This window comes from Exophiala aquamarina, assembly GCF_000709125.1.
Source record: "Exophiala aquamarina CBS 119918 chromosome Unknown aczIA-supercont1.6, whole genome shotgun sequence".
In the NCBI taxonomy this organism is placed as follows: domain Eukaryota; kingdom Fungi; phylum Ascomycota; class Eurotiomycetes; order Chaetothyriales; family Herpotrichiellaceae; genus Exophiala; species Exophiala aquamarina.
Window position 1 is genome coordinate 744,066 of NW_013550582.1, and position 25,514 is coordinate 769,579.

The window sequence follows — 25,514 nt, forward strand, 5'->3', positions numbered from 1 at the left end:
TACAACTCCATTACCACGAAGGGCCAAGAATTCTAAGTAGTATGTGGCCATTGCAAGCAGCTGGCATCGGCCAGATATGAAGTACTTGCGGTGTGTAGCTCCAGCCACACGTCAGTTAAAATTGAACGGACGACAACAGGGCGTCCGTGCTCCCTTGATTCTATTTGCCTGCTTAGATCACCAACCACGTCTCACCACGCGAGTCAACTCAACCAAGGGCTACGGTTTGCTCCCACATTCATCCTGTGACCATGATATGGGCTTTTTGGGTATTAGCGATCACCCTGTGGCCGGTCAGTGGCGCCCGCGATGCGTCAGGTATACCATATGTGAATGACTCTGTAGTACAAGCTCATCTCAGCGCGAGAGTTCAGCTGATAGAAGCCGAAAAGGAAACGAGGCAAGGTCAGCAAAACTTGCTAACTGCTAGTTTCCTTTGAATGAAAAGTCAATGACTCTGGCATAGATCATGCCTTTCGCAGCTCACTTTCCGCCGTTGCGCAACAGGCTGAACGAATTGTTGCGGCCATCAGACAAGATGAGATAGACCACTACTGGCGCGTCTACGCTCCATTGGGCCAGGATGATAGAGAGAGATTCGCTGGAATGATGTTTCCCGAAGCCAAACCATACATTCCAGGTACTGAACTGTGGAACATTGTTCAGCGTATGCCCAAGGGTTCACTGCTGCATGCTCACTCGACCGCGCTGGTATCCGTTGATGTCATCATTGACAGTCTTCTCACCACCGAGGGAGTCGTCATCTCTGCCTCACAAAGCATTTCCTCAGAGATCAGTGGGAGAAATGCGACTATCTCCTTTACACACGCCAACACGACTGTCTCTGCGTCTCTACCGTCCCTGCATTCCACAGAATACGTGGCGAACTCGTTTGTTCCAATCACTGTGGCAGCGACCACGTATCCCGGAGGGCGCGATGCATTTACTTCGTTCCTGAAATCCAAGATGACACTCACACCAGAAGAATCGATCCGGCACGATCTCGGCGTCGATGCTATCTGGAGGAAATTCCAGAGCTGCTTTGGTCCCATAGGCGCGGCGCTGAACTATGAACCCATCATTCGAACGTACTGGAAAACCCTCTTTGAGAACCTAGTGGATGATGGGGTATACTGGGTCGAGCTCCGTAGTGGTGGTTCGTCCGCAACATTAATTGCTGAGGGACAGGCAGAGGCTGATCCAGATCTTGATTTTTGGTGGGATGTTATGATTGACGAAGTGGAGAATTTCAAGGCCACGGCTAAAGGTCAGAGCTTCTGGGGAGTGAGGGTCATTTGGTCGGACCTAAGGGGTTGGAATCGTACGGTGCTTACTAACAGTGAGTTCGCACCCTCAAATTCCTTCCCATCTTGAGGACGGGTTACTCACGGACAAGAAGACTAATCCCCTGAACCAGCCATGCAAATTGCCATTCAGAGAAAATTGAATTACCCAGACCTGTTCAGCGGCTATGATTTGGTTGCACAGGAAGACCTAGGACGTCCATTGTCGGACCTCGCGCCAGAGCTAATCTGGTTCCAAGAGCAAACTCAGGCCCATAATGTCTCACTGCCTTTCTTCTTCCACGCGGGAGAGACGCTGGGAGATGGGAACAGCACAGATTCGAATCTGTTTGACGCGATCCTCTTCGACACTCGGCGCATAGGACATGGCTTTTCGCTGTACAAGCATCCCAAGCTCATGGAAGAGGTGATAGGAAATCGGATCATGGTTGAGGTCTGCCCGATATCGAATGAAGTGCTTCGCCTTGCCACAGATGTCCTGCACCATCCTATCCCAGCCATGATTGCACATGGCGTTGCTACATCGATTAGTAATGACGACCCTTCAATCATGGGCCAAGACGACCCAGGCCTCAGCTATGACTTCTACCAGGCGATTCAGGCTTATGATAATCTTGGGCTGGGAGGCTTGGTAAGAACCTTTCCTAATGACTCTATTCATCCTTACGCTGACGCGCTTTGGTGGCAGGGTGCTCTAGCCGAGAATAGCGTCCGCTGGTCCAACTTTGCGGACCAGACAAAGGCTGAATGGCTGCATGATATCGATATGGGAGTCGACGGCACTGGCATAAAAGCTAGACGTATGAGGGAATGGAAGCAGAAATGGGAGGACTTCTGTGAATGGATCGTGGAGGAATACGGGGAGAGGTACAACGCCAGCTTACCTGCCCCATGGTCGACAAACACCTTGAAATAGTATAGAAACTACATTTGGAAAGGTACATAACGTCCTTTTCCGGCAGGTGTCCAACTCTTTCAACGCTCGGGACGAGTAGTAAGGGGTGACTCGTTGCATTTGCCCCTTCCGCAAGGATGGGAAGGCTGCATCGAAGCCAAGCGTGTTAATCGCTTGATTGCATGCATGTTTGTTCTAGAATACAGCCAGAAAACCTAACGGGCTTGAGTAAGTCCGGGAATCTGCCAGTCTTTAACCTCGCAACGTAAGTGGTCAAGACAAACGCAAGTTCTGAATTGTGGCTTTTGGTGGCGTTGATCCTGCGTCATCCAGGGGGATGGATCTCGCATCAAGACATTGGCTGAGCCTTTCGGTTCCGAACTTCCCTGTCGTTGCCAAGCGATGTCTCGGTCCTTCGTAATGTGTCGATAAGGTATTCACGCTGGGTGTTATGGGGAACTATCGTCGAGGTCTTGTGCCTGATATCATTTAGCTAATTCTGTCATTCATTCTATCTATTCATCAAAACCGCTTAAATTGACAGAGCATTTGGTGCCTTATTTTGTCCTGTCAGTGTAAGTCGGTTCTAGACGACAAAGTCCGCCAGAGCAGATAGCCAAGTGCCCCAATTACCAGTATGGTTGCGAATTTGGCCCAACGGCCTGTGGCTTTATTAGGTGCTGGAACACAAGGTCGGAGACTGGCATATATGGTACTGTGCTCTCCTGTCCGAACATCAGGGACTTTTGGACTAAGAACAGGCTCGCGCATATTTAGTGGTCGAGTAAAGGTTGCCCAGTACATTTGATCGATGCACAGGAAAGGCAATTGAGTGATGGTGCGGAATACATACAGGGGCTTCGTGCTGCTGCCAAAATTCCAGAGACAATTTGGGGAGAGGTCAAGACATTTACTTCTGATAACTTGGCAGCGGCCCTCGAGGGAATCTGGCTGGTGGTTGAGGTATGTCATTCTTTAGTCAATTCGGTCTAAATTTTTGGTATTCTGACATCCACTAATCAAACTACCGGGTTAGTGTGTACCTGAGAAACTTGAATTGAAAAGAAGTATGGTTGCTCAGTTGGACAAGCTGGCGCCAACTTCCGCCTTGATTGCCTCGAACTCGAGCAGTTATCCAATTTCCGAGATTATTGAGGGTTTGGAACTTTCAAATGAACGGCGTGTGCTCAGTGCTCACAGTTGTAAGGCTCATCCTCTCATATGCACTTTTTGTCTCCTGAAATTTCCAATATGCTGATTAATGAAAAGACTGGCCTCCAGAATCTTCTGGTGAGTTGCTCTCCATTCGCTATTATTTGTATACTGAATCGCTGGTATAGCACTGGAAATCATGGGCCATCAACGCACAAATCCGGAATACATATCCTTGCTGATGGAGGAGTCTCGAAAGCATGGTTTTAGCCCGTACCATGTGAAAAAAGACTCAATGGGTTATATTTATAATCGGTAAGATACTGCTCAGGCATTAAATCAATGTTCTAGGCATCCTCCAGATCATCCTCTGACGATATTGGCACAGAATATGGGCTGCGATCAAACGGGAAGCCCTTCTAACTGCAGCCGAGGGCGTTGCGACGCCTTCCGAAATAGATGGGATATTCAAGGATGTCTTAAAGACCCCAAAAGGCCCCTTCGAGCAAATGGACGTGGTGGGATTAGACGTCGTGCTCAACATCGAAGAACATTATGCAGAGAAGCGGCCAGACATACCTTCAGAGCCTCGTGACTACCTCAAGAAATTGATTGAAAATGGACAGTTAGGTGTCAAAAACGGACGGGGTTTCTATAACTACTAGTTTAGAGGATTGTTCTGTACTGGCAGATTGCTGGTGGGATCGTGGGAGGCTCCAGGAGCAATGGTGTGCTATCCTTGGACGGTATGGTATATAAGGGGCTTCAACGGAGTCTGGAGCGTGGGAATGGTTGAGACAATATCACAGCGACTTCGAGGGCTCTGGCATGAGCCTGCGAAAGTGAGTTACATTGAACACCATCGACCTGGATGCTTCCCGCCTGTAGCTTTAGACAGTGTGAAATAGGATTGGATGAGCGCGAAGAATTCTTTCAGATCTTCCGACACGTAGATTTCATACACCTTCCTGACCGCAAGGGGAACTTCGTTGTACATGATTGAGAGTACTTAGGCAGGAAGGAGCAGACCGTCAAAAGGTCGTTCCTTCCCCATGGAAATCTCCGTACCCCGGAAAACGGCAGTCGCGATGGTCCCCGTTGCCCGTTTTCGCATTGGCTTTGATTGGTTCATCTGGGCCGTAGCGCGACAAGCTTTTCGATAATCGAATCAGCTTGTGACCACACCAAGTCTTCCTTCAACGACACCACCTCATGTCAAGAGAACATCTGTTTTCATAACCCCGAAATGCGTGCTCGCGCTCTCGGGAGCTTGTCTCAAGGCAATGGCGCACAGTGACCGGACCCACCGGCGAGTTCAGTTCTCAAGTTGCGATGAATGTCGAAAATCCCGAGTTGCTTGTGATGCGGGCAGAGCACGCCGGAGCCAGCATGATCCTCAAGAGTTGATGTCCTGCACGAGATGCCTCAACCGACAGTGGCAATGCACCTTCGAGGTTTGCTCGTTCCCACTTGGAAGATGCCCTAGTTCCCCATCCCCCCCTACTGACACTATTCTCAAAAGTGGATGAAACAGCATCCAGGGCCCTCGATAGCTTTACGCACTGAACCACAGAGAAGGCCCAAGAAGGCTCGGCCGCGAGCGCTGATTGAAAGTGCCTCTGTTGACGAACGGCAATCAGTGATCTCTGACCAAGCCGGGGTTATGGCCCTCCAGCAAAGTCCTGGCCCATACGAGGCAGATTTTAGGTACTATCTCCCCATGTCAATGAAGCTTCTCGGCTTATGGACAAGTTTCTCGTCCACATGGGCTTCCCGAGAACCTTCCCAAGCTTTCCCTACATCCGTAGCGAGCGTCGAAGTATCGACCAGCCTTGTCGATCAATCATGGCTTCATACTATCTACGACACGGCATTCGAAACGGTATTCGGTTCGTGGATGGGAAGATATAGCAACCCGTTCGCGTATGTGCATTCTGTTTCCATTTTCATCTTCCTATTTGCCTGACAAGTCTAGGTTCGGAGAGCAGAGCCTGTCAGATATAGTGAGCATCCGTCGACTTTGCAGCCAGCTTGATAAGTGGATAGAGGATGGGCATGATGGCACAGGTACCATGCTGGATTTCGGTGCCTCACCGGAGTCATTCAAAAATGAGAACGATATGCAGATTGACAACTACCTCGATTGTGCTATACAGGGGTTTGCTGCACGATGGCTGCCACTGATCTCTCCTATCAGTACTACAGGAGCTCCCTGTCTCGAAATTGTGAGGAGCTTATGGCGGCGCGCGCACAGAGATATGCTCAAAGTCATCAACAGACCGTCCTATCGATCCATGCTGGCCTTACTACTCTTTGCTCTTACCCCAACTCCAGTCGGTATATCTGAAGAAGAAGAGTTGGATGGTGTCTCCGGCCAACATTGTGTTCATGCCGCGCTGCAACAAATCCAGTCACTCCGTGCTCGCCAGAGAAGCCTTCAATTTAACGGCACACGGGTAAGCCTTGCCAGTGTGCGACGCACTTCGGCTACAAGTCCCCAGTCACTTGCCACCACCAACTTCATCAATGCTGAGAGTACAGCATATTGGGCTGCATTAACATTTGACACATCTGCGTCCCTGACCATGAGTTGTAGACCCTTACTTTCGTCCGGGCTTTTTGGTTTCGACGCCGAACCGTCGTGGCGTATGGTTCGGACATGTGCAGAAATATTCAAAGGAATGACAAAGGACTGGAAAGAACCTGATTTCGAGATGACTAATGAAAAGGCAAATCAAATCATAGCCTCTGGAGCAGCGTGGAAGTTATTACAATGGAAATTGACCGCTAATCTCAAGGAGTCACTACGAGATGGACACGACGAGATTGAGGTGAACAAAGCGTTCAATGCTGTTTCCGACGCTATTGACCATTTCAACGTCACCTACCGAGATTTGCTCAGTGCATGTCAGACTCGAATACAGTTTTTCAGTCAGGAAACGAAACTTCGCTGGTGTAAGTGGATTCCCGTTGTCCTATACTTTCCAGACTAATTTGGCGACTAGACGAACTGGTGATGCATTACAATCTCAGCATCTTGATGGTTCCAGATATAGTAGCTACCACGCACCGTGAGGACCTATTATCCTTGTTCTCGGCAAAGCGAATGAATGCAGAGACCTGGGTCATGAATTGCCTAGAGTTCGGCCTCAACAACAAGTACACCCTACAACTTCGAAGCGACAAAAGCCCTTCTGATCCGAAAGCACCCATCACCTCAGAGAATACGGTTACAGTTCCATTGGTTGCAATAGACCCGTATCCACATCATGTTGTTGCAGCTGTGAAACTCATGCAACAAGCTATCGACAGGGACTCCGCCAGAGGCAAGATCGGTTCGGGTGCTTACAATAATCTCCTCTCCACATTGAGGCAGACATTGGAGCAGTTACCCCAGTGCTCAAAATCCGTACAAATGGCCAGAGCCGATTTTGCAAAACCGGAGCATCCTTCCCAGCCAGCATATCCACAATGGTGAGAACACGCCACTCAAGGGATACGCAGTTTGTCATGAGGTCTTTCCCGGAGACGATGCTTAGGTGGGTCTTCGGTCTGGAACCTGTACACTGGTCCTACTGTCCCTCAAGTCTGTGAGGCATCATTAAGGATGCGAAAGCCCAGGGCAGCGTAAGCGAGCCTGGCGAGCGCAGATGCCTATCTCGCTAATGGGTAGAGTGCAATCAAACCCCAACAATTGCAAAGGAAGAGGAGCAAGCCACTTTTCGTCAAACATGTGTTGCGGGGAAACGTTTCGCTCCCCATGGGCAAGATGCGTGTCAGCCCCGTGCGTCATGTTACATTCGGATCCGACCAAAATACTGAGATCTTCGATTTTTAAGCTTAGATCTAGGTCCGCCTACATCCAACAAGACCTCGAGTTAAGCGAACAGTGCAACAGATTGGCAATGCTCTACACTCCTAGTGTCCATCCTTTTTTGCCACCAGCTCCCAAACAGCGAATCAGCAATATGCAATCTACCACTATTCAACAAAATAACATGGGCTTAGACAGGGTATTTCGCATCCGGGCTCTGGGCACATGTCAGTTCGGGGGGTGGATACCCTGGCGCACGTACGGGAATCAAAAAGAGTATAAGATATCTCATTGACCTCGTCATGCTGTCATTGCATTGTGTTACCAGTTAATTGCCATCAAGTTTCCAATATCTTCTCTTACTGTACCATGGCCATTCATACTGCAGCAAACATGCACGAAACATCCCCAAATAACGAAAAATGGGCGGATGATCAAGTCGAGAAGTCAATCAGCGAGAAACACGTTGTAAGTCAATCTCACCCCGCCAGAACAGTTGTCCCTTTCCTAATATCGCAAAAAGGGTTCCAAGCATCATGATCCAAACTGGACGGGCGAGGATGTCGATACATCCGGCGTTGATCCTCAAAAGACGCTTCGCAAGATGGATCTACGCCTCATCCCGATGCTGGCTCTGCTTTACCTGCTCAGTTTCTTGGATAGATCAAACATCGGAAATGCTAAGATTCAAGGCATGCAAACCGACCTGAAGCTAACAGGTCCGGAATACAACCTCTGTGCGACTGTTTTCGTAGGTAAATTATGTTCCTGCCTTCTGATTAACCACTAACGTTTGTATCTAGTTCTTCACTTACTGCGCATTTGAGATTCCCTCAAACCTTCTCCTCAAGCGCTTTCGACCATCGATCTGGCTTCCTTCGATCATGGTCGCATGGGGCCTCGTGATGACGCTCATGGGCCTCGTGACTTCGTACCATGGGCTCCTCATTTCCCGTATTTTCCTAGGTGTTGCAGAAGCGGGCTTGTTCCCGGGGGTTGCTTTTTATCTCACGTCATGGTATGTAAGAGAGGAGCTTGCATTCCGTCAAGGTCTATTTTTCAGCGCTGCGAGCGTGGCCGGTGCTTTCTCGGGTCTCCTTGCATATGCAATCGCCAAGATGGATGGAGTAGGTGGAAGGACCGGATGGCAATGGATCTTTATCCTTGAAGGCATTTTGACAGTGGTAGTGGCATTTGCTGCTTACTTCCTACTCTACGATTTCCCTGATACCGCCAGCTTCTTGACGGTTGAAGAGAAAGCTTGGGTTGTGCATCGTCTGAAATACCAAGGGAGTGAGAAGACTGGAAGACTCGTGGCTGAAAGTGATCATTTTGAATGGAAATATGTTGTGCAAGGTAAGTGTATTTGCATCCGTTGATTGAGATGCTTTGGTTAACAGCTTGGATAGCGGTTACTGACTGGCAGCTATACCTGTCTCTGTTCATGTATTGGGGAATCGTTTGTCCTTTGTGTAAGTCTTACTCCCGATCCCATTGTTTGCCCCCCCGGGCAGTGTTTCGAGCTCAACTCGAGAATTCCTCTTCACTCTCCATGGGATTCCTAGGCTCTTGCCTCATTTTCTCATTGGACTGCTCATCCCTCTCTCCACTTGATTCATCACCCGAAGCTATAATTTTACTAATCTGAACTTTGAACGAGAACAGACTCCATCTCGCTTTTCCTACCTAGCATTATCAAAGAATTGGGCTATATATCGACCACAGCTCAGTTACTGACCATCCCAATCTACATTACTGCGGCAATTCTCGCAGTTGTCGTCTGTTGGTTGGCCGACCGAGCGAGCAAGCGAGGAGAATCGCGATGGCCTTACGTCTTCTTCCCAATGTGTGCTATTCTGGTCGGGTTCGTCATGGCCATCTCGGCATCCGCAGTCGGAGGCGTTCCTGGTGTCGTATATGCCGGTGTCTTCATCGCCACTTGTGGAATTTACCCAGCGTTCCCCAACAACATCACTTGGATCAGCAACAATCTTGCAGGAAGCTACAAGCGCGCCGCCGGAATGGCATTCCAGATCGGCGCTGGCAATCTCGGTGGTGCCATGGCGAGCAACTTCTACCGTGCCCAGGACGCGCCCAAATACTTGCTCGGCCACGGCTTGGATATCGGTTTTGTCGTCTTGGGCCTCGCCGCCGTTGTCACTCTGAGAATCGCCTATGGTCGGATCAACAGCAACAGGGAAAAGAGCGGTGCCGCTGAAGGACTCACAGACAAGGAGCTCTCTGACTTGGGTGACAGGAGCCCTTCATTCAGATATACGCTATAGGCGCGGATGTTAGTAGAGTGGGACACTATTCAATAAGTGCCACGATGGAACTGTGTTAACCACCTTGCTTAAATCTTTATGATCCGGCTGTCACCTAGTCTTCTCAAGGAATGACTGCGCTTACTCGAGAAAGTGGATTAAGGTGGCGAAAGATAGTTGAGTCTTAGAATCATTAATTACATCTCAGTTTAAATGAAGAGACCCTTCTGCACAAAAATCAAATCCCAGAAACGAGTTTATAGTACTTCAGTGCCGTAGCCCCATTCAGCACCAATGGGTTGCACTTCAACCCAATAGGTTTTCCACACCCGAGTCGGCCCTATGTAGTGATTATTACTATGTAGCGTCAGGTACGGAGGACATCCTGCACAGTCCAGCATCTCTCACGGCTTTCAGTCGACTGCACAAGGGGAATTGTCCTTCTCCGTAACCGACCCCCGGCAGGAGGGCGCAAAGCAGGTATGTATTAGAAAACACAACAAAAGCCCTCTTTGGTGGCAGGCATGTCAGCATATTTGAACAGGAAAAAGAGAAACGAATCTTGCGTCGACGCTCTCATTGTACTGTTTTGCTTCGGTTGTGGGAAAAATCAGGGTTGCTTAATAAACTCATCTCGTCGTGCACATTTTCTGGGTATCTTCTAAGCTAGGCGCGATGTAATAGTGTACATAGATATGACACGAATAACGCCGGACGCTATGCAAAATTCGAGCCTGATGAAAGGAGGACACCTCCTTGCTGGCGATGCAAGGGCTGCACTCGCCGCGCAGCCAACCAGCCAACCAACCGACGGACCTTAAGGCTCAACATCCTCAAAGACATCGTCCTCGTCCTCGTCCATGCCAGACTTCTCCATCTCGGAGTCGTCCTCGACCTTGGGCGCGACCTCGACACCAGCCGGGTTCAGCAGCAAGGCGTCGTTCTGCTTGTACTCTGGCTTGAGCTCCCACTTCCCGTTGAAGTCGCCGGCCTTCCACATGAACGCGATCTCGTCCAGCGTCTGCCGGAGGTAGGCCTCCGGCTGGTTGACTTTCGCCTTGAGGTCGCGTAGGCCCCAGATGCGGTGCTGGCGGAATAACTCGAGCAGTTTATCAATCAACACATGTTTCTCAACGCGCGCGGCGCGGGTCTCTTTCTGAGCTTGGCGGCGCGCTTGTGCGTTCTGGTGGGAGGAGGGGGTGGGATGTTAGCTAACTTCAGTGGTGAGGGAGGAGAGGGAGAGGGCAAATGTAGGGATGTGATATGTCGGTCTGGAACTTACCTTGAGAGCGTTTGCTTTGTCGGTCTGCGTCATGAACGGTAGATGTTTCCTCGAAGGGTCCTGGTCGCCGGTTGCGAAGATCGCTTGTTCTCGGCTGGGGATCTTGAGGAGCTCTGCGGCTTGCTTATTCTCCAGCACAAAGTACTCGTCGTTCTTGACCGGGACCGCTTCAAACTCCTTTGCAACCGTGCCCGTGATCGCGGTCTGTTTAGGGATTGGCCGACGTGCATACGGTGTGTATCGGCCTTTGTTCTCCTTCTTCTTGATCTGGCGTTTGTGGTTTTCGTACAGGTACGATCGCCCTTGTCCTGGGTTTCCGTCCTCGTCAAGATCGTCCCAGGTGAATGTCCGAGCTTTGTAGCCTGGTAGATCTTTCTCTGAAAACACCATCGCTTGGCCGGGTCTTCGGCTCCTGACTTTCTCGATGGGCGGGAGGGAGAGGTTGTATTCTTTTGGCTCGTTCTCGAATTGAGGTAGCTTGTTTAGCAGTAGACTGACCTAGCATAGAGCGTTAGCCGAGCCACGCAGAAAATAGGGACGTGCTCCGTTCGTACCCTGGATGGATTTGATTCTGAACCCTCCACCCTGATGGTGCCGATCTCAATCTCGTCTTCGTCATTCAGGGTGGAAAGAGCCTCCCACAGCGACTTGGGGACATGGCTCAGCCACAGCTGCTGTTGTGCCTGGGAAAAGTCGAGATCGCCGGTCTCCTCGTACATGTCCTCGTCATCGTCGACGTAGGGCGAAGGCGAGTCATCTGCGGGCTCTGGCTTGATGACTTGGTCTGACACGGATTCTACTTTGACTGTGGGAATTCCAGAGCCTTGTAGAGTAGCCATGGTGGAAAGTGATAGATAACACTGTGAGAGACGCAATGGAAGGGGGAGTATCAAAGAAATATGCGGAGAAGTCCAAGACGAGGCACAGCTGGGGCGCACAGTGACGGTGACAGATGGCAGGCATCCTATGCTGCTTCTAGATCACGTGATTGATTTCTCGTGTTTCTTTAAGGCGACGGCAGAAATAACTCCTTCTGGGAATGTGTTGAATCACCCTCCTGATTAGCTGCATTGGAAGCCATGGCTAATAATAATACGTACTCGTCTAGCTAGGGTGGGAGCATTTATGAGAATATATCTTGTCTGCTTCTCGCAAACTCAAGGGCCACGCCTTGTGTCACTTCGTGGCCGGCTACCAGCGCACCTGAATACTCCAAATTCCTCCCCGTTGATGTCACACCTAGGCATAGGCTACCCGCTGAACTATCTAGGTAACACAGATCGGCCATCACACCGTCATCATGACCTGATGTTGCACCGACTAGATAAGCGGATGGCTCCTCCATTTTTCTTCGTTCTCTTTGTCTATCCATAATAAGTACGAGTGGCACACTCACCCGATGACCTCGACCCCAACCGCTTTACCATCTCTCAAGGTGAAGCGCAGAAGAGTCCCCTTTTTCGCGCTTCGAGGACCGACCTTGGGGGTAGGCGGGTTTCCTGCCCTGTTCTTGTGGACCTTGCGTCGTCGAGTGCTTCTGATTCTGGATCGTGTTGGTGTTGGTGACAAGTCAATAATTGGCGTCAACTCGGCTAGCGGTGATACCGAAGCCAGTGGAAGGACTTGTCTGGGGTTATGAAATCCAACGAATTCCAGGGAGACAAGCGCATCGCCGACAGGTTTCATCAATTCTTGGACTGGCGACTGCAGGGCATTGGAACTACCCGCCGTTGAGACTATGAGGGAACTTGATCAGCCTGATGATGGCTCAAAGCGATTAGAGGAGTGAGCTAACCTTTTGATTTGGTTTGAACAGCCTTTCCGTATTGTGTTTGGGCCGTAGACTTGTAAGCCCCGAATGTTTGCATTTTCACCAAAACTGGTGTGTTGATATGGTATATTTTGATCTATTTCCAGTTGTTCTTTCCCAAAAGTTCTTTATCGGAATGTAAAATTTCTTGTCGGGCTAATGCTGGGACATGAAGAGTGATAGCGAGGCGTGGCTGACATTTAATGATATATCTCGGTAGAAAGATACCATCGCCGACGACCGTGAGGGTTCCTTTGTTTGGGTTGGCTATTTGATTGCACGGTGAGACAGTTGTTTGAAATTCTAGCGCCTGGGCTCACGTGGTAGTTGCGATTGTCATTGTTGAATATAGTTCATCCAAACACTTGACAGTGTTTGACAAGGCATGCACGGAAAAAGAGCTTTTGGGAGAAAGAATTCATGCATGAACCAGGTGGAAAGTTGCAGCAGAGCGCCATAGACTCTAGAGGTAATTGTGTCGGGCGGCTGCGTACCATGCAGGATGGACTATGCAGAGACAAAGAAACGCTGCATCATCTCAACCCACAAAGCTTCAAAATCAAAATCAAAATCAAAGAAACATGGCACTTCAACCAAGACCACTTCTCATCATTATGGGCAACACCTTGTCTTGCAGGCTCTTGTAAATGTCCAGAATACCCACCATTCCAGCCCATTTCTTGGCTAGGGTGTTCAACAAAATCAGACATGTTCCGGAAATCTCGTGGATCTCAGCAAAGTCGATCTGGTCACTTTGGGCTTCTCCTGTAAAATCTCGGGAGAAGCTCACCACTGGCAGCCTTCCATCGATTGCTAGGAGACAGTGCGCCATTATGATGATTGTGGCCTGGAAGATGTAATGTGCTGAAACTATTGTAATTGGGTACATGCCCCAGGGGCTGCCTTCTGTGCCACGGAAGAGTTTGTGGTAGAATTCTACCACATGAACAGCGGAGTAATAGCTTTCTCGGGGGACGATCTCTGTGACCTCTTGTGGTAGGACGTGGTCTTTGGTGGCAACCAGCGCACGGAGGAGTAGAGGTTGGAAAAGAAAGCAGATCGATGAGTCAAAACCCATGTCGCAGGTCATACTACCCATACCAAGGCCAGTGTCAATGAACTGTAATTCACGACGCCAGGCTATGATACGCTCGAGGTTCTGCTCATACCAAATTCGGGGTAGATTGGGTGCCACAGCAGGTAGGTAAAGCTCTCGAAAAATTTCGGAGCGGATGTATGTCAAACGGTAGTAGTGGCTAGTGAGTATGAGCTGGAGTGAGTCTGGATCTGCCAGTGCAGATTCATTCAGTGTGGCTGGGTATTCAGCGGTAATTATTTCCTCGGTGAGATCCGAAGGGCGACCTAAGTGCTGGCCTACGGTACGCTCGATGGTATACAGACCCCAAAATATGGAGCGTCGCCGTCTCCGTGCCTTCTCATCTTCGTATTCATCGTTTGTCTCCGTGTGGTAGCTCAGCTCTACACTCAGGCGGCAGGCAAAGTCGAGGAGCTTCCAAATATCGCCCTTTCTAGGATAGAATAAGGTGAACATAATCAATAGGAGAAGGGCCTCGAGAGCATCAGGAGATACATCGGAGGTGACCTCTTCGACGCATTGAAGGCCTTCTGTGTAGTAAGACATGGACTCTGTGTCATAGATAGAATGATGACGGGCTTTGTTGGCAGCTGCTACAGCGCAGATCATGGTCACGCGGAAGAATTGATGTGCTTCCTTACCGGTGAGGTATTTGGCATTAGAGCCGTGGTGACGGAGATATATTTCGACATCCTGGCTTAGATCCTCTGAATCAAAGAAAACAACCAGACTGTTGGTTGTGGACATGTACAGATTGATAAGCATATCGATCTCCGAGCGAGACGGGGTTGGTCTAGGCTGAAGAGGTTGCTGAACCTCAGTACTTTGAGCGTTCAACCAAAACTCTGGACCCGCATACTCTGGGTGATGAACCATAGGTCCCAGCTTCGCCTGGGCATGGACGAGCACCTCGACAACAAGGGCATATGGCGAAGAACTGCCCAGAAACTGCCAGCAGGTTGGGTTTGCATGTTGGATAATAAAATGCTTGTCGAAGGACAGATCGCTGGTATAGGTTCCCCATTCATTGGTCGGGCCATCCAGATGAGTGGAAGCCAGAGAAATATTGCGTTCATGATGATGCGAAAGACGAAATGGATCCAGCGGTTCACTGGTACCATTTACAGCGGCCTGGACGGAGCGAAGACGACCTAGGCGGGTCAACAGTGAATGCACATAGCTTCGTGGTAAGGTCTGTTGCAAGGCATGGTCGAAGAAGGTGCACTCGGCCTTGCCCTTCTCACAGAGTCGACAAGCTGGCAGGTTTGTGTCACACTTCCTGCGTAGCCGGCGACATCTCTGACAGGTAGGCAATAGGCGCGTCAAGTCGGCTTCGGAGATGGTCGTGGACTCAAGATCCATATTGCGGTATAGGTGATCAAGTCCGCAGGTAGCCTTAGGAGTTGAGGGTGGAAATTAGGACATGTGCGCTTCTGATGAAGTCACAGCCTTGCAGAAATCCGAGACATATATAAATCTGACTACCAATGTCCCAGTTTCATATATCCTCCCGTCCGAGAGCGAGCAGCAACGACGTGACACGGTCTCAGATGAAGAGGGAAAAAGTATGATGGGATTGCCAACGTGCGGGCAAGACGGCAAGGGCAACTGACGATGCTAGCCGGTCGATTAGCCGGTCCCCGTTTGGTGTTTGGCGTTGAGTTGGGCGAGTCGGCGGGGAAAGAACTCCATCTCCAGGGCACCTTCTCCATTGGTGACTCGTACGGTTATCGGTATGGACGCCGTAAGATACCAGTGCGAACCGATACGGACCAGCCCCAGACTCCCCTCTTCCTACTGTAAGTTTTTCCGCCAGGCCCGTTCTCAGTATTGTTACATTATTACTGTACGATAAGGAATCCCAGGAAACTCAACACCCGCCCACCCCTACAATCTTGCCCCAGGCATCCACCCACAGGTGCCCGCCACTGGCATTTCTGCCGTTGTTCTATCAACCAGCGATCGCCTCCCACGCCCATCCAATCTTTTGCTATTGCGGCGAATCTACCTAACTTGACTCGGGAAATTATACCCACGCCCTGCTGCATTGTCGCACGTTGCATGTCCAATACTAATCCCATCTTCTGAAACCGGTGTGCCAAGTGCTTCACTTTGGGGGTTACAGTCATACAGACTAATACTGCTGGTCTTGGACGCAACTCACTGGATATCCGGTCATTGCACCATCGTCCATCCTCACCTGCCATCTGACGCGAGGGCATTGACACACTGACAAAGGTAGTCAACTCTAGAGTCTCGCTATCTCGGAGATAGGTACCACGTATTCATCCTCTGCAACGTCATGACCCTTTGCTTTCAATGTCAACACTAAGTCATGGCTGAATGTCGCCGCTCTGTTCTCTCGTGCGCCAGATGTCGCCGCCGCAAAATCAAATGTGATCGAGCCATTCCCTGTGGTCAATGCATCACCGCCAAATCGGATTGTACGGGCTACAGTTCAAAGGATCACGATCCCAACATCCCGCGTAGCATCGTACAACATCTGGAATCCGAAATTGCAAAGGTCGAAGGCGACCTCGCTCGCAATGGCCATCTGGAAGAACTCAATGCCTCGGACATCTTGGCTGGCATGCCCACTAACGAGGGTGTTCCCCTCGACGAGACCACCACGGCTCTGCCAATAATCGATATGCCTCCAATGGATCAAGTCAGCCCCAAACTCACACTATCCCTTGATGTATCACCACCAGTACTTGAGAGGGATACTTCTCGAGATGAGATTATGTCTTGCGGCGAAATACAGGCAATGATTTTTGCCATTTTGCCAACAGGACCCGGTATCACCGACCTTATTGCCCGAGTCCGCATGAGTTTGACACCGTCTACCGCAATTGCTTCTGGCTCGCCGCGAGAGACGAGGAGGAAATCCATCTCTCGAGCCAGTAATGAAGTCAGCTGCACAATGTTGAAATCTATTCCTGGCGCCATTCTAAGGTCTCTCGTCAAGAAATACATGACGCGGGTATACCCTATCTTTCCAATCCTATATTCTCCAGCATTGTGGAAACAACTCGACAATGTGATCAAAACGTTGCAAGACCTACCCGACCGTCATCGAGCAGTAGCGCCGTCTTTCGACTTTCTGATCATCTATCTCATGCTTTCCATCTCAGCCACTTTAGGGTCCGCCAAGACTGGTCATGAAGCGAAGCATATGGTGTTCTCGGGTAGTCTGTTCGAAGAAGGCATTCAGCACTTGTCCGAAAAGGCAAAAATACCATCTGATCTAGCGGGGATCCAAGTAACCTTATTGGTTCTACAATATGCCTCCATCAATCCTCGACTCGCGAACGTATGGATGCTTACAGGGGCGGCAATGCGTGCATGCTTGGAGCTGGGTCTGCACCGTGAGGCGCCAGAAGGTCTTAATTTCGACCCACTGACATTGGATCTCCGGCGTCGACTGTTCTGGTGTGCCTACAACTTTGACCGTGCAATATGTTCAGCCTTGCAACGGCCTCTCAGTATACCAGACCAAACCATAGATGCACATTTTCCATCCGTTCTAGACGACCGCCACATCACCGCACAGGGCATTGACGCCACGGGCATCGAGACCAAGACACACAATTTACGTTGGATTCATTTCCGCCGCTTGCAGTCTGCGATGACAGAAGTCCACTTCCAGGGCAAACCACTCGAAGAAGGCCAAACCTGGGAAGACTGGCTCGTTTTCATGGAGCGGCGCCTCCAAGCGTGGTACGAAGACTACAACGACGGGCATGAATTGACCGAGTTCACTCTCGCGCATGGCCTGACCAACTTGCACCGTCCATCACCACGAGTTCCGATGCCAGCACAGCGCAGTCTCATGGTGGCGTTTGAGGCAGCCTGCAGCTCTGCCAAGTCCCTGCGTGACCATATCCTGAATGGCTTCTATCGACGGTCGTGGCTGATTGCGCACCACGTGCTGGAAAACAGTATGGTGGTCCTGTTCTGCCTCCGCCACGGCTTTGACACGATCAGTTCGCGATTCAACGCACAGCAGATCTTTGAAATGACCAAGGTCTTCACGGCAAACTTTCTCTCCCTGGCTGCGCAGGGCTGGAATGAAGTCTCCAATTACGCTGGTGTGTACGAACGTCTCCTCGGCCCATTACTCGAGTCGGTATTCAGCAACCGACCACCGAGTCTCTCCTCCTTCGGCCCCGCGCAGGACGCAGAGCTCACAAGAATGCTGTATCCGGGCCCCGCACAGTTGGACCAGCTGCGCTTTGGCGCGAGGAGTGGCTTTGACGCCGGCAGCATCAACATGTTCGACGTGGGCTCGCTGAACTGGGATGACTTCAGCGTGAGTGACGGCCGCAGCGGCAGTGCAGATGGGTTTGTCGCCGGTTGGGATCTGTTCGACCCTGCCGGCGGTGCCGGAGGTGCGAATGGCGTCGGTGCTCAGGACTTGGTGTTCGGCATGGCTTGACTTTAGTTCAATTTGATCTATCGATCCCCCTGCGCCATGTGTCGGCCGTGCATCCCACTCCGACCAACTTGCGCAGGACGAAGAGAGAAATAAATAAAATCATGAACGATCGCACGGGAGGTTCAGCTGTCCCTGGTACGGTCGGCGGTATTCGCTTTGTTCCATTTTTACAGAGGCGTTTTGGGAGGCCTGCGTTGGTTCAGCACATGGCCATTGGCAGGGGTGAATTTGCACCAAGCGCCTAGCCCATGCTGATCGGTGTATCTGGCCACCTGGCGGTCTATCTCTGTATCTCTGTCGATCCCTAAGCACCCGAGTACCTTGCTAAGGAGGTAGTCAGTTAGTCCCCGGCAGCATGCAATAACTCGCTATATGCCAGCCACATGCCGTATTTTACGACTTCCCTCCTGCCTTGCCACTGCACACTATAGTCAAGATCCCGTATAAGCTTACTTAGATTTTCGTCTCTTCTGCTGCAATTATAGCGGTGAGCGGTCGGTGTGGACGAAGATCAGCGTATTTTTATCCCATGATATTGGGTGTTTATTGGGTCTACATTTACATACATACATGATCGATTGGGCATTTCTGCAACTTTAGGGGTTTATAGACACAGGGCTCGGAGTTCTAAATCGACTTCTCCTGCTTGTCAAATACCAGTTCGGGGTTTTCGACGAGCCTGAAATCAAACCGGGTGCAGGAGACTCTTCTGATTTCAAAGTTCGGAAGAACACACTGCTTTAGGCGGCAGGGAAGATGTCTTGGAGCTCCTCTGAGATGCGCCTGGGGATGAAGAAGTCGACGCCATCGGAGTTGTTGCCAATCGACTCCGTGATGCGCTCGCGGAGGAATGAGTACCAGTCGCGGATGGAGATCAGCCTGCCTTCGTGGCCGTTTAACTCTGATATGGCCCGTAAGGCGGATTCTTCCATCACATATCGCTTTCCTGGGGTTTCGATCGTCAGAGACACGATTCGGCCGTGGTTGGCTTCGAATTTCACCTGGGTGCCCTGGACCACGGCGCCGGCGAATTCGAAGCGTGGGGTCCCGTCATAAATCCAGGCCTCGGTCTGGAGTTCGGCGAGGCCGGAGGCCAGGGAAGGAATCTCGGGTCTCTCAGCGTTATCGAAGATTTCGTCCCCAAGGACAACCTCGTTGTGGCTTTCCTTGCGCCCCTGACCATCACCGTACATCTCCCAGAAATGTTGCGCTATTGCATTTGTCATGACTTTCTTCACTGCGTCCCTCGCCTGGGGGTCAGGTGTCCAAGCTAGGTTTCCGACAGGGCTTCTAACGCTCTCAACACCCTTCGCTTGTATAAGACCTCGTCCCCGGCTTCTCAGTAGACCCGAGATCTTGTGTAGGTAGGGGCTCGAAATTAATAGTGTACCATGATGCAGCGCCCTTCCTTTGGTAATCTTGTACGCGCTGCCACTAACTTTGAGCCATTGCAGCGTGTCACCTTTGTCCTTCATGACAATGTCGTTACGGTCATTCACTTTTAGCTCACTAAAGCCATATCTGGGGGACAAAGGTTTGAGAGCGCGCACCGCCATTTCGGCGTGCGTGCTACGTTTGAAAGTCTTGGAATTGGGCACGATGACCGAGTAGTTCAAATTTCCATCGTCATGAAAGACAGTCCCACCCCCGCTGCGGCGGCGGATGAGGTCCATTGGAGAGGTCGAATGTCGAATGCTAGGAGCATGGGCTCCTGCCGCGAGAAATCCATCACCTTTGGGTTCTAGGCCCTCTCTCAGTCTCTTTATATCTGCCTCAAGCCATGGGTTTTGATTGCGTCCTATCACGACGCACGGCCGATTCGTGTAGAAGAGAAGGATGCGCGAGTTGGGGCATGAATTGGTGAGGATATAGTGCTCAATGGCGAGGTTACGGTACGGATCGTTGGACGTGAGATGGAAAACGAGAGGCGAGGTGGAGGTGGACACGGTGGACAAGTCACTCAAACTCCATCCTTTTGGGTGGTCGGAGGTCGCCACTCCTTTGCTTGCTGTTATATGAATAGGAGCGAATGTGACCGAGGGTGGCCAGACGGTGGCGGGCTTTCCAGCAGCCAGCAGACATCTGGAGGACAACAGGAGCGGCGATAAAGCCGTCCGCATTTGTAGAAGGGAAAAGAGAAAGGGAGCAACGGCCGCCGTGGGAAGAAAGCCTCACCGCTGTGCATGTTGTCGGTTGTAGACGATCGCTAAGCCCTACTCCGTAAAGCTCCTCATAAAATGCAGTTAGTATCATTAGCACCGGTTATTTCTCCTTGCGCACCGCATATGGAAAGTCAGCCGAAGGGCGGTGTTTCTCATTTTCTCTATCTCGTTGCGCCTCTCTGGTCGCCCTGTGATGTAAAGTCATTGTGAAACTTACACCCAGAATCCTAGAACCTTTTCCGCCATTAAAAGCGTACAATATTGCCATTCCCTATGCCAGCATGTGCCTTTGCACCTAGGTCCTTCAGTCCTATCCTGGATTCAGATGCTCCTCTGGTCCTGTTTATATTGTCATCACCATCGTCTCAATCTGGAAATCGGTGCGGACCAATCACTAAACTCTCGGCTAAGGGCCTGCCGCACCCACATCTGTCATTCTTGTACGAGACACTCCGGACTCCTGAATCTTGAGCGAGAAATTCATCGTCTTGACTTGTGCCCCATCAATTCTCCCTTTGCTCACTGCATGACAGGCAAGCCTTCGTTCTCGTTAGACCGGCCTGGGCCACTCTTTATCAATTTGCCTCGCGCGTGTTATGTTACTCATCAATGGCCCGCTGCTTTCCAGCTCCAATACTGCTGGTTGCTTCATCCTGAGGCTCGCCAATGAGACCGGGCTCTCTGATCGGTTCCCGCCAACTGCAACCTGACGCTGCATAAAGGCCCTGCCTAATATCCGAAATGCGGTGTAACCTTCCCGTGTGAATCTCTTGATGTAAATGATCCGAAAACAAGAATTGCCTCATCACTCGTCTAGCGTCTTCCCACGCAGATAGTCCCATGTCAGCAGCTAGACTCTGATAACTCGCCTCGAACCATCCTAGGGCATCGTTCTCCGTAAGATGCACCTTCTCAGCCAGAGCGCCCACGTAGAGCGCCCATAGACGAAGCCTCTTGAACTGGGTCTGTTCACCCTTCCTCTCGCTTTCCATGAGCTTCTTCCGAATATCTTTGATCAATTTCCCCCCAAAACGCACGGGTTCTGGTGATCCAAGCACCATGTTTGCCATCAAGGCTGTCACAAGGCATGAATAGTCTTGGGTCAAAGGCCAACTGAATAGATGGGGGTAGATGGCCAGGTCGACATGGTGGTCTGCCAGACGTGAAATGCAATCGAATTTGCGAAGTTGCCGCCATCGAAGTACTTGGTCGTCGCTCGGGACGTCGTGGCCATGAGTGTATTCGTCCACTTTGAAGAGCTCTCGCAGGTCAGTAATAATAGCTTTCATCAGAGGATTCTCAATCAATGGATCAACCGCTGCCGAATGGTCGCCATAAATACCTGCTGCCATCAACCGTGCTTTCCAGGGTTGACTGAGTGGACCCGGGGTCCACTCCTGCGCAGGAAAGAGCGGCCGGGTTTCGAATTTGAGGGCGAAATAGCAGTCGCAAGACAAAAGATCTTCTCGGAACCACGAATCCAACAATATCACACCACCGGCCGAGTTCACAAGGTTGCGAAGCATTTTGAGATGCATGCGTGCGGTCGAGGTGTTGTCGGCCAAGGTCTCAGAAGAGAAGAGTTTCAAAATAGCTTTCAGTGTGGTTAGCTCCTTATTACCTTGTGCAGACACTCGCTGGCGCAACTCGGTCATGGCCTGTCCTTGGTAGAATCGGGATTGATACATAAGGTTGTCGTCGTCAGTAAGGCTGCCCATCGCCGCTGCAAGAAGACTCAGGTAAGCATTTGCATAACAAGTGTCCTGGTTGATGAGAACTATGTCGTCCCAACTCCTAGCAACTTCCCAGGTATTTTGGGCTCTCTCGGATTCTTTGGGCCAGATCGATGGAATGAAAGACTCGTAGGCGTAGCCGATTAAATTGTTGACGAGTGGGGTCATAGAAGCAATATCTGGGTCGAATGGGCTTTCTGGGAGGATTAATTGTTGATTCATAGTCCCTAATAAAGATGTCGGGTCATCGTTCATGATGCTAGAACGGGTAGAAGGTGTCGATGCCGCCGAGGTCTGGAAGCCACTGCTTGATGGTTGTGTCGAGCCCAATCCTGGGTAGCCTAGTTGCGATGGATCGGCAGTCCATGGGTCAAACCCGAAAGGTATCAAGGATGGTATAGACTTGGGCTGAAAACTATTTGTCAATGGTGTTCTTCTAGGGTTGAGATATGGAACACGACGTACAGACTGATGCTGCTGTCGGATCTGCGCCTGCTGACTTTGCGACTGTGAGGATGAGGACGAGGATGAGACGTGTTGGTGCGAGGGAGGCGAAAATGGGCCGACGGGGACATTTGCGGATGCCCTCAGCTTCTTTGCTTGTTCCTGCTTCTTCCATCTCTCGTACCGGTTCATGACGTGCCACGATACGGCAGCATTGTGGTCTTTCGAGTCGATATTGCCAGCATCCTTATTGACAAAGGAAAACTCACCGCGGAAGGGTGCTGGATGCTCCGTGGAATTGGTGTCTTTAGTTTCTTTGGACATGAGGTATATTTTGTCGTGCTGAGATGATCCAAATTCCGCCACCGTATTGTGGTATATAAGAGTCGCCATGGTTCCGCGCGTGGAAAGCGACGATGGTTTTGAATAGAAGTCCCATGATGCAAAATGACGAGAAGCTGAAAGTAGATTCTATATGGAATTGTTCATCCTTAGCTCAGCAATCCAGATTTCCATGGAAGTATTCCCAATCGCCCAGGAGCTAACGGTACCCTTGACCCCGTCCCAATGAGGTGTTGGCCGATGAGGAGTGTCATCCACGGTCTAACCGTTTCCTGAAGGCCATCAGCGGCGCATGATTGGACCCTTGGACCGAATCTTGACGGCCGATGCAGCCCCAAGCCTGATGAGACTTAGGCAGGATGATGGCTTGTGAACGGGTTCGTCTCGGTCGAAAACAAAGTCCCAGTCAGTATTAGGTTACGAAAGCGCGTTTGGCAGCAGTGTGTGAAGGCAAGTAATAATGCAGGCAACTAATTCCCGGCCTGCAATATGATGCTGTTTGGCCAAAAGATTGAGCCATCATCGATGTACCGATCGCATCGCCATGATGCGATTAGAAATCACACCGTCTGGCAGCAATCGAGCAAGCAAAGCGTAGAAAGCTATCTCGTAAATCGCTCGCTTAAGCAAGATGGGAATTGAATGCCGTAGGGGTGGCCGCAGGGGGGAGAGAACAGCAGTGCCTCGTGCAAGATAGAGTAGTAGTACTCCGTACATGTCGCGAGTTTTCGGCAACAAGCATTGAGAACTTACGGGAGACTTGGGAGACTTGGGAGACTTGGGAGATTCGTCAGACGCCGAATAGAGGGAGAAGGCTATGCGTAAAGAAGCGCTACACACCCGTCAGTCCCTGCTAGCCCCCAGCGGTCCAGCACCCACCCAGCACCCAGGCTAACAGAGTCTGATGACAATTGCGCTTTCTGTTGCTTAGGTCAGGAATGCGTCATAGAGCGTCTTTGCCAACAGCCTAAGGGGGTAAATTTCAATCGTGGCTGAGGGGCCGGGGCTTGACGGGATAGCTCATCCTCGTCCTCGTAGGATGAGGATCATCATATTCAGGCCTTGAAAAGACGGTGTTCACGGGAAGTCCACATCCCGATCGAAGCCTCTTTCTATCTGAATCCCTTTAGCAATCGATAGCGGAATCAAATCCCCAGGTATCCATCGTGGTCATGTATGCTTGTTTTCCAAGGCTTCTAGAATGCAACAGGCCTTGTTCTTGTTGACGATGACTCTAGAAGCCAATGCCACGAGATTGCGTTATCTGGCGATCTCCATTGTCTATCCATAGCCCCATACTTCGTTGGCGAAAAGTGAAGCAATGGATTGCTCCTTTCTCGCTTAGTCACGGCGGGTGTCTCCCGCTACTTTATGAGGCAATTGTCTCGAATTTCATCCAAGGTAGCAATCAGGAACCGTAGGAACGACGGGGAAATCATAAACACTGCCTATATTTACTAGTGAGGGATACCGTTGCGCTACTTATCTTGATTCCCTGCAAGAGAGAGTGTCCAAAGATCTGTCAAGGTTTCGCTGTCAATCAGAATATCTCGCAAATGCACCCTTTCGAGCTAGCCGCGGAAAACGAAACCCTCTCCCGCCCACATACGCATACCTTCGAATCCTTTTTTGACCAGCCATCGAGAGGAGCAAAACTTGATGGATCCCAAGCCGAGATGGAAAACATCCCAGAAACTCGTGACTCCGGTCTTTTTTGGAAAGTTTAGAGCCCACTAACTAGATTCACAGGTGGATTACCTCGTACCTCTACCAAGGGGAGAGGCGAGTATCGCAAACAATCAAGAATAGGACTTGCTCGAATAGGTACAGTGGATGCAAGAAACCCCCCTAAATTGTGACAGATAAGCGGGGTGATACCGACGAGGCATGCCCTAGATAGTGCAGAAATAATCAACCATCCCCGACACCAAACTCCCGACACCCCGTTGGCAACCACATATTTATGTCTCCTCGAACAATGCCCGGTTCTTGGGTTCAGATATCATACGTTGACCGCAAGTGGAATGGACCCTCAAGGCTCATGCCCACAGATAGCATGCTCCATGGCCTTTCGCAACAAAATTGGTCTTTACACATATATGCTGCGATGGTTCCACCTCTGCAACTAATGTCACCGCTCGTTACACGAACCTGTTTCGGCTGAAGCACTATGTATATTAACTATCAAACGTGAGAGTCGACGGACTCGACCCGCTTTTACATCTGCCGCTCCTACAGCATCACGCGGGAAGCTGTCATCCTTGATGAAATTCACTCTCCTGACAGGTAGGACTTTCGAGAGCCTGAAGCAGTTGCCTTGCGATCAACGGGTGGAAGGCAAGAATCTTTGAGGTAGGAAACGAGAATGACAAAGGAGATATAGAGAGGAAAATGGCCCTTCAACAGATCTTACTAAAATCTAGGATAAGCTTTTGATGTCAACCATTAGGGCGGCAGATCCTGCCTATTGGAAGCAGGAGCGTAGGTGGATGAGAATGACCAATATAAAGCGGTTGCCCTTCCAGAGGTGAATCGAGCATGACCATCAGATCAAGTTTGGAAAGGGGCTCGGCAGTCAGCAGTCCAACCCAGCACGCAGGAGACCCTTGGACAAGATCTTTACTCAACTGTTCTTTCTGATGCCCGATTAACCTTGGGTCATAAACCATAGCCCAGAATGGCAGAATGGGTGACTCCAAGTCGGAAAAAGTGGCAGGTGAGTTTCCTTCAAGCGTTGCAAAGACTAATGACAAGGGTGGACGCAAGCTCGTTGTCGAC

The 25,514-nt window shown here is 50.5% G+C and overlaps 9 protein-coding genes across 9 annotated transcripts; 5 read left to right on the plus strand and 4 right to left on the minus strand.

Moving 5' to 3' along the window:
• Positions 1 to 251: 251 nt before the first annotated feature.
• Positions 252 to 2,220, plus strand: A1O9_07667 (adenosine deaminase; the record flags this gene model as incomplete). Its single annotated transcript, XM_013403222.1, has 3 exons — positions 252 to 405; positions 467 to 1,339; positions 1,418 to 2,220. 3 exons carry the CDS (start codon positions 252 to 254, stop codon positions 2,218 to 2,220), a joined length of 1,830 nt encoding a protein of 609 aa, XP_013258676.1.
• A 1,048-nt stretch (positions 2,221 to 3,268) lies between these two features.
• A1O9_07668 (uncharacterized protein) lies at positions 3,269 to 4,016 on the plus strand (the record flags this gene model as incomplete). Its single annotated transcript, XM_013403223.1, has 4 exons — positions 3,269 to 3,401; positions 3,469 to 3,489; positions 3,540 to 3,666; positions 3,740 to 4,016. 4 exons carry the CDS (start codon positions 3,269 to 3,271, stop codon positions 4,014 to 4,016), a joined length of 558 nt encoding a protein of 185 aa, XP_013258677.1.
• Positions 4,017 to 5,423: 1,407 nt separating this feature from the next.
• On the plus strand, positions 5,424 to 6,829 carry A1O9_07669 (uncharacterized protein; the record flags this gene model as incomplete). The annotated part of the gene is made up of 2 exons (XM_013403224.1): positions 5,424 to 6,306; positions 6,357 to 6,829. The coding sequence occupies 2 exons, from the start codon at positions 5,424 to 5,426 to the stop codon at positions 6,827 to 6,829; spliced, it is 1,356 nt and encodes a 451-aa protein (XP_013258678.1).
• A 705-nt stretch (positions 6,830 to 7,534) lies between these two features.
• Positions 7,535 to 9,450, plus strand: A1O9_07670 (uncharacterized protein; the record flags this gene model as incomplete). The annotated part of the gene is made up of 5 exons (XM_013403225.1): positions 7,535 to 7,633; positions 7,689 to 7,916; positions 7,969 to 8,521; positions 8,575 to 8,637; positions 8,831 to 9,450. 5 exons carry the CDS (start codon positions 7,535 to 7,537, stop codon positions 9,448 to 9,450), a joined length of 1,563 nt encoding a protein of 520 aa, XP_013258679.1.
• Positions 9,451 to 10,246: 796 nt separating this feature from the next.
• On the minus strand, positions 10,247 to 11,550 carry A1O9_07671 (uncharacterized protein; the record flags this gene model as incomplete). The annotated part of the gene is made up of 3 exons (XM_013403226.1): positions 10,247 to 10,612; positions 10,712 to 11,209; positions 11,266 to 11,550. The coding sequence occupies 3 exons, from the start codon at positions 11,548 to 11,550 to the stop codon at positions 10,247 to 10,249; spliced, it is 1,149 nt and encodes a 382-aa protein (XP_013258680.1).
• Positions 11,551 to 13,110: 1,560 nt separating this feature from the next.
• Positions 13,111 to 14,979, minus strand: A1O9_07672 (uncharacterized protein; the record flags this gene model as incomplete). The annotated part of the gene is made up of 1 exon (XM_013403227.1): positions 13,111 to 14,979. One exon carries the CDS (start codon positions 14,977 to 14,979, stop codon positions 13,111 to 13,113), a length of 1,869 nt encoding a protein of 622 aa, XP_013258681.1.
• A 973-nt stretch (positions 14,980 to 15,952) lies between these two features.
• On the plus strand, positions 15,953 to 18,055 carry A1O9_07673 (uncharacterized protein; the record flags this gene model as incomplete). Its single annotated transcript, XM_013403228.1, has 1 exon — positions 15,953 to 18,055. One exon carries the CDS (start codon positions 15,953 to 15,955, stop codon positions 18,053 to 18,055), a length of 2,103 nt encoding a protein of 700 aa, XP_013258682.1.
• A 740-nt stretch (positions 18,056 to 18,795) lies between these two features.
• On the minus strand, positions 18,796 to 20,175 carry A1O9_07674 (uncharacterized protein; the record flags this gene model as incomplete). The annotated part of the gene is made up of 1 exon (XM_013403229.1): positions 18,796 to 20,175. One exon carries the CDS (start codon positions 20,173 to 20,175, stop codon positions 18,796 to 18,798), a length of 1,380 nt encoding a protein of 459 aa, XP_013258683.1.
• Positions 20,176 to 20,816: 641 nt separating this feature from the next.
• On the minus strand, positions 20,817 to 22,700 carry A1O9_07675 (uncharacterized protein; the record flags this gene model as incomplete). Its single annotated transcript, XM_013403230.1, has 1 exon — positions 20,817 to 22,700. The coding sequence occupies exon 1, from the start codon at positions 22,584 to 22,586 to the stop codon at positions 20,817 to 20,819; it is 1,770 nt and encodes a 589-aa protein (XP_013258684.1). The 5' UTR covers positions 22,587 to 22,700.
• Positions 22,701 to 25,514: the final 2,814 nt, after the last annotated feature.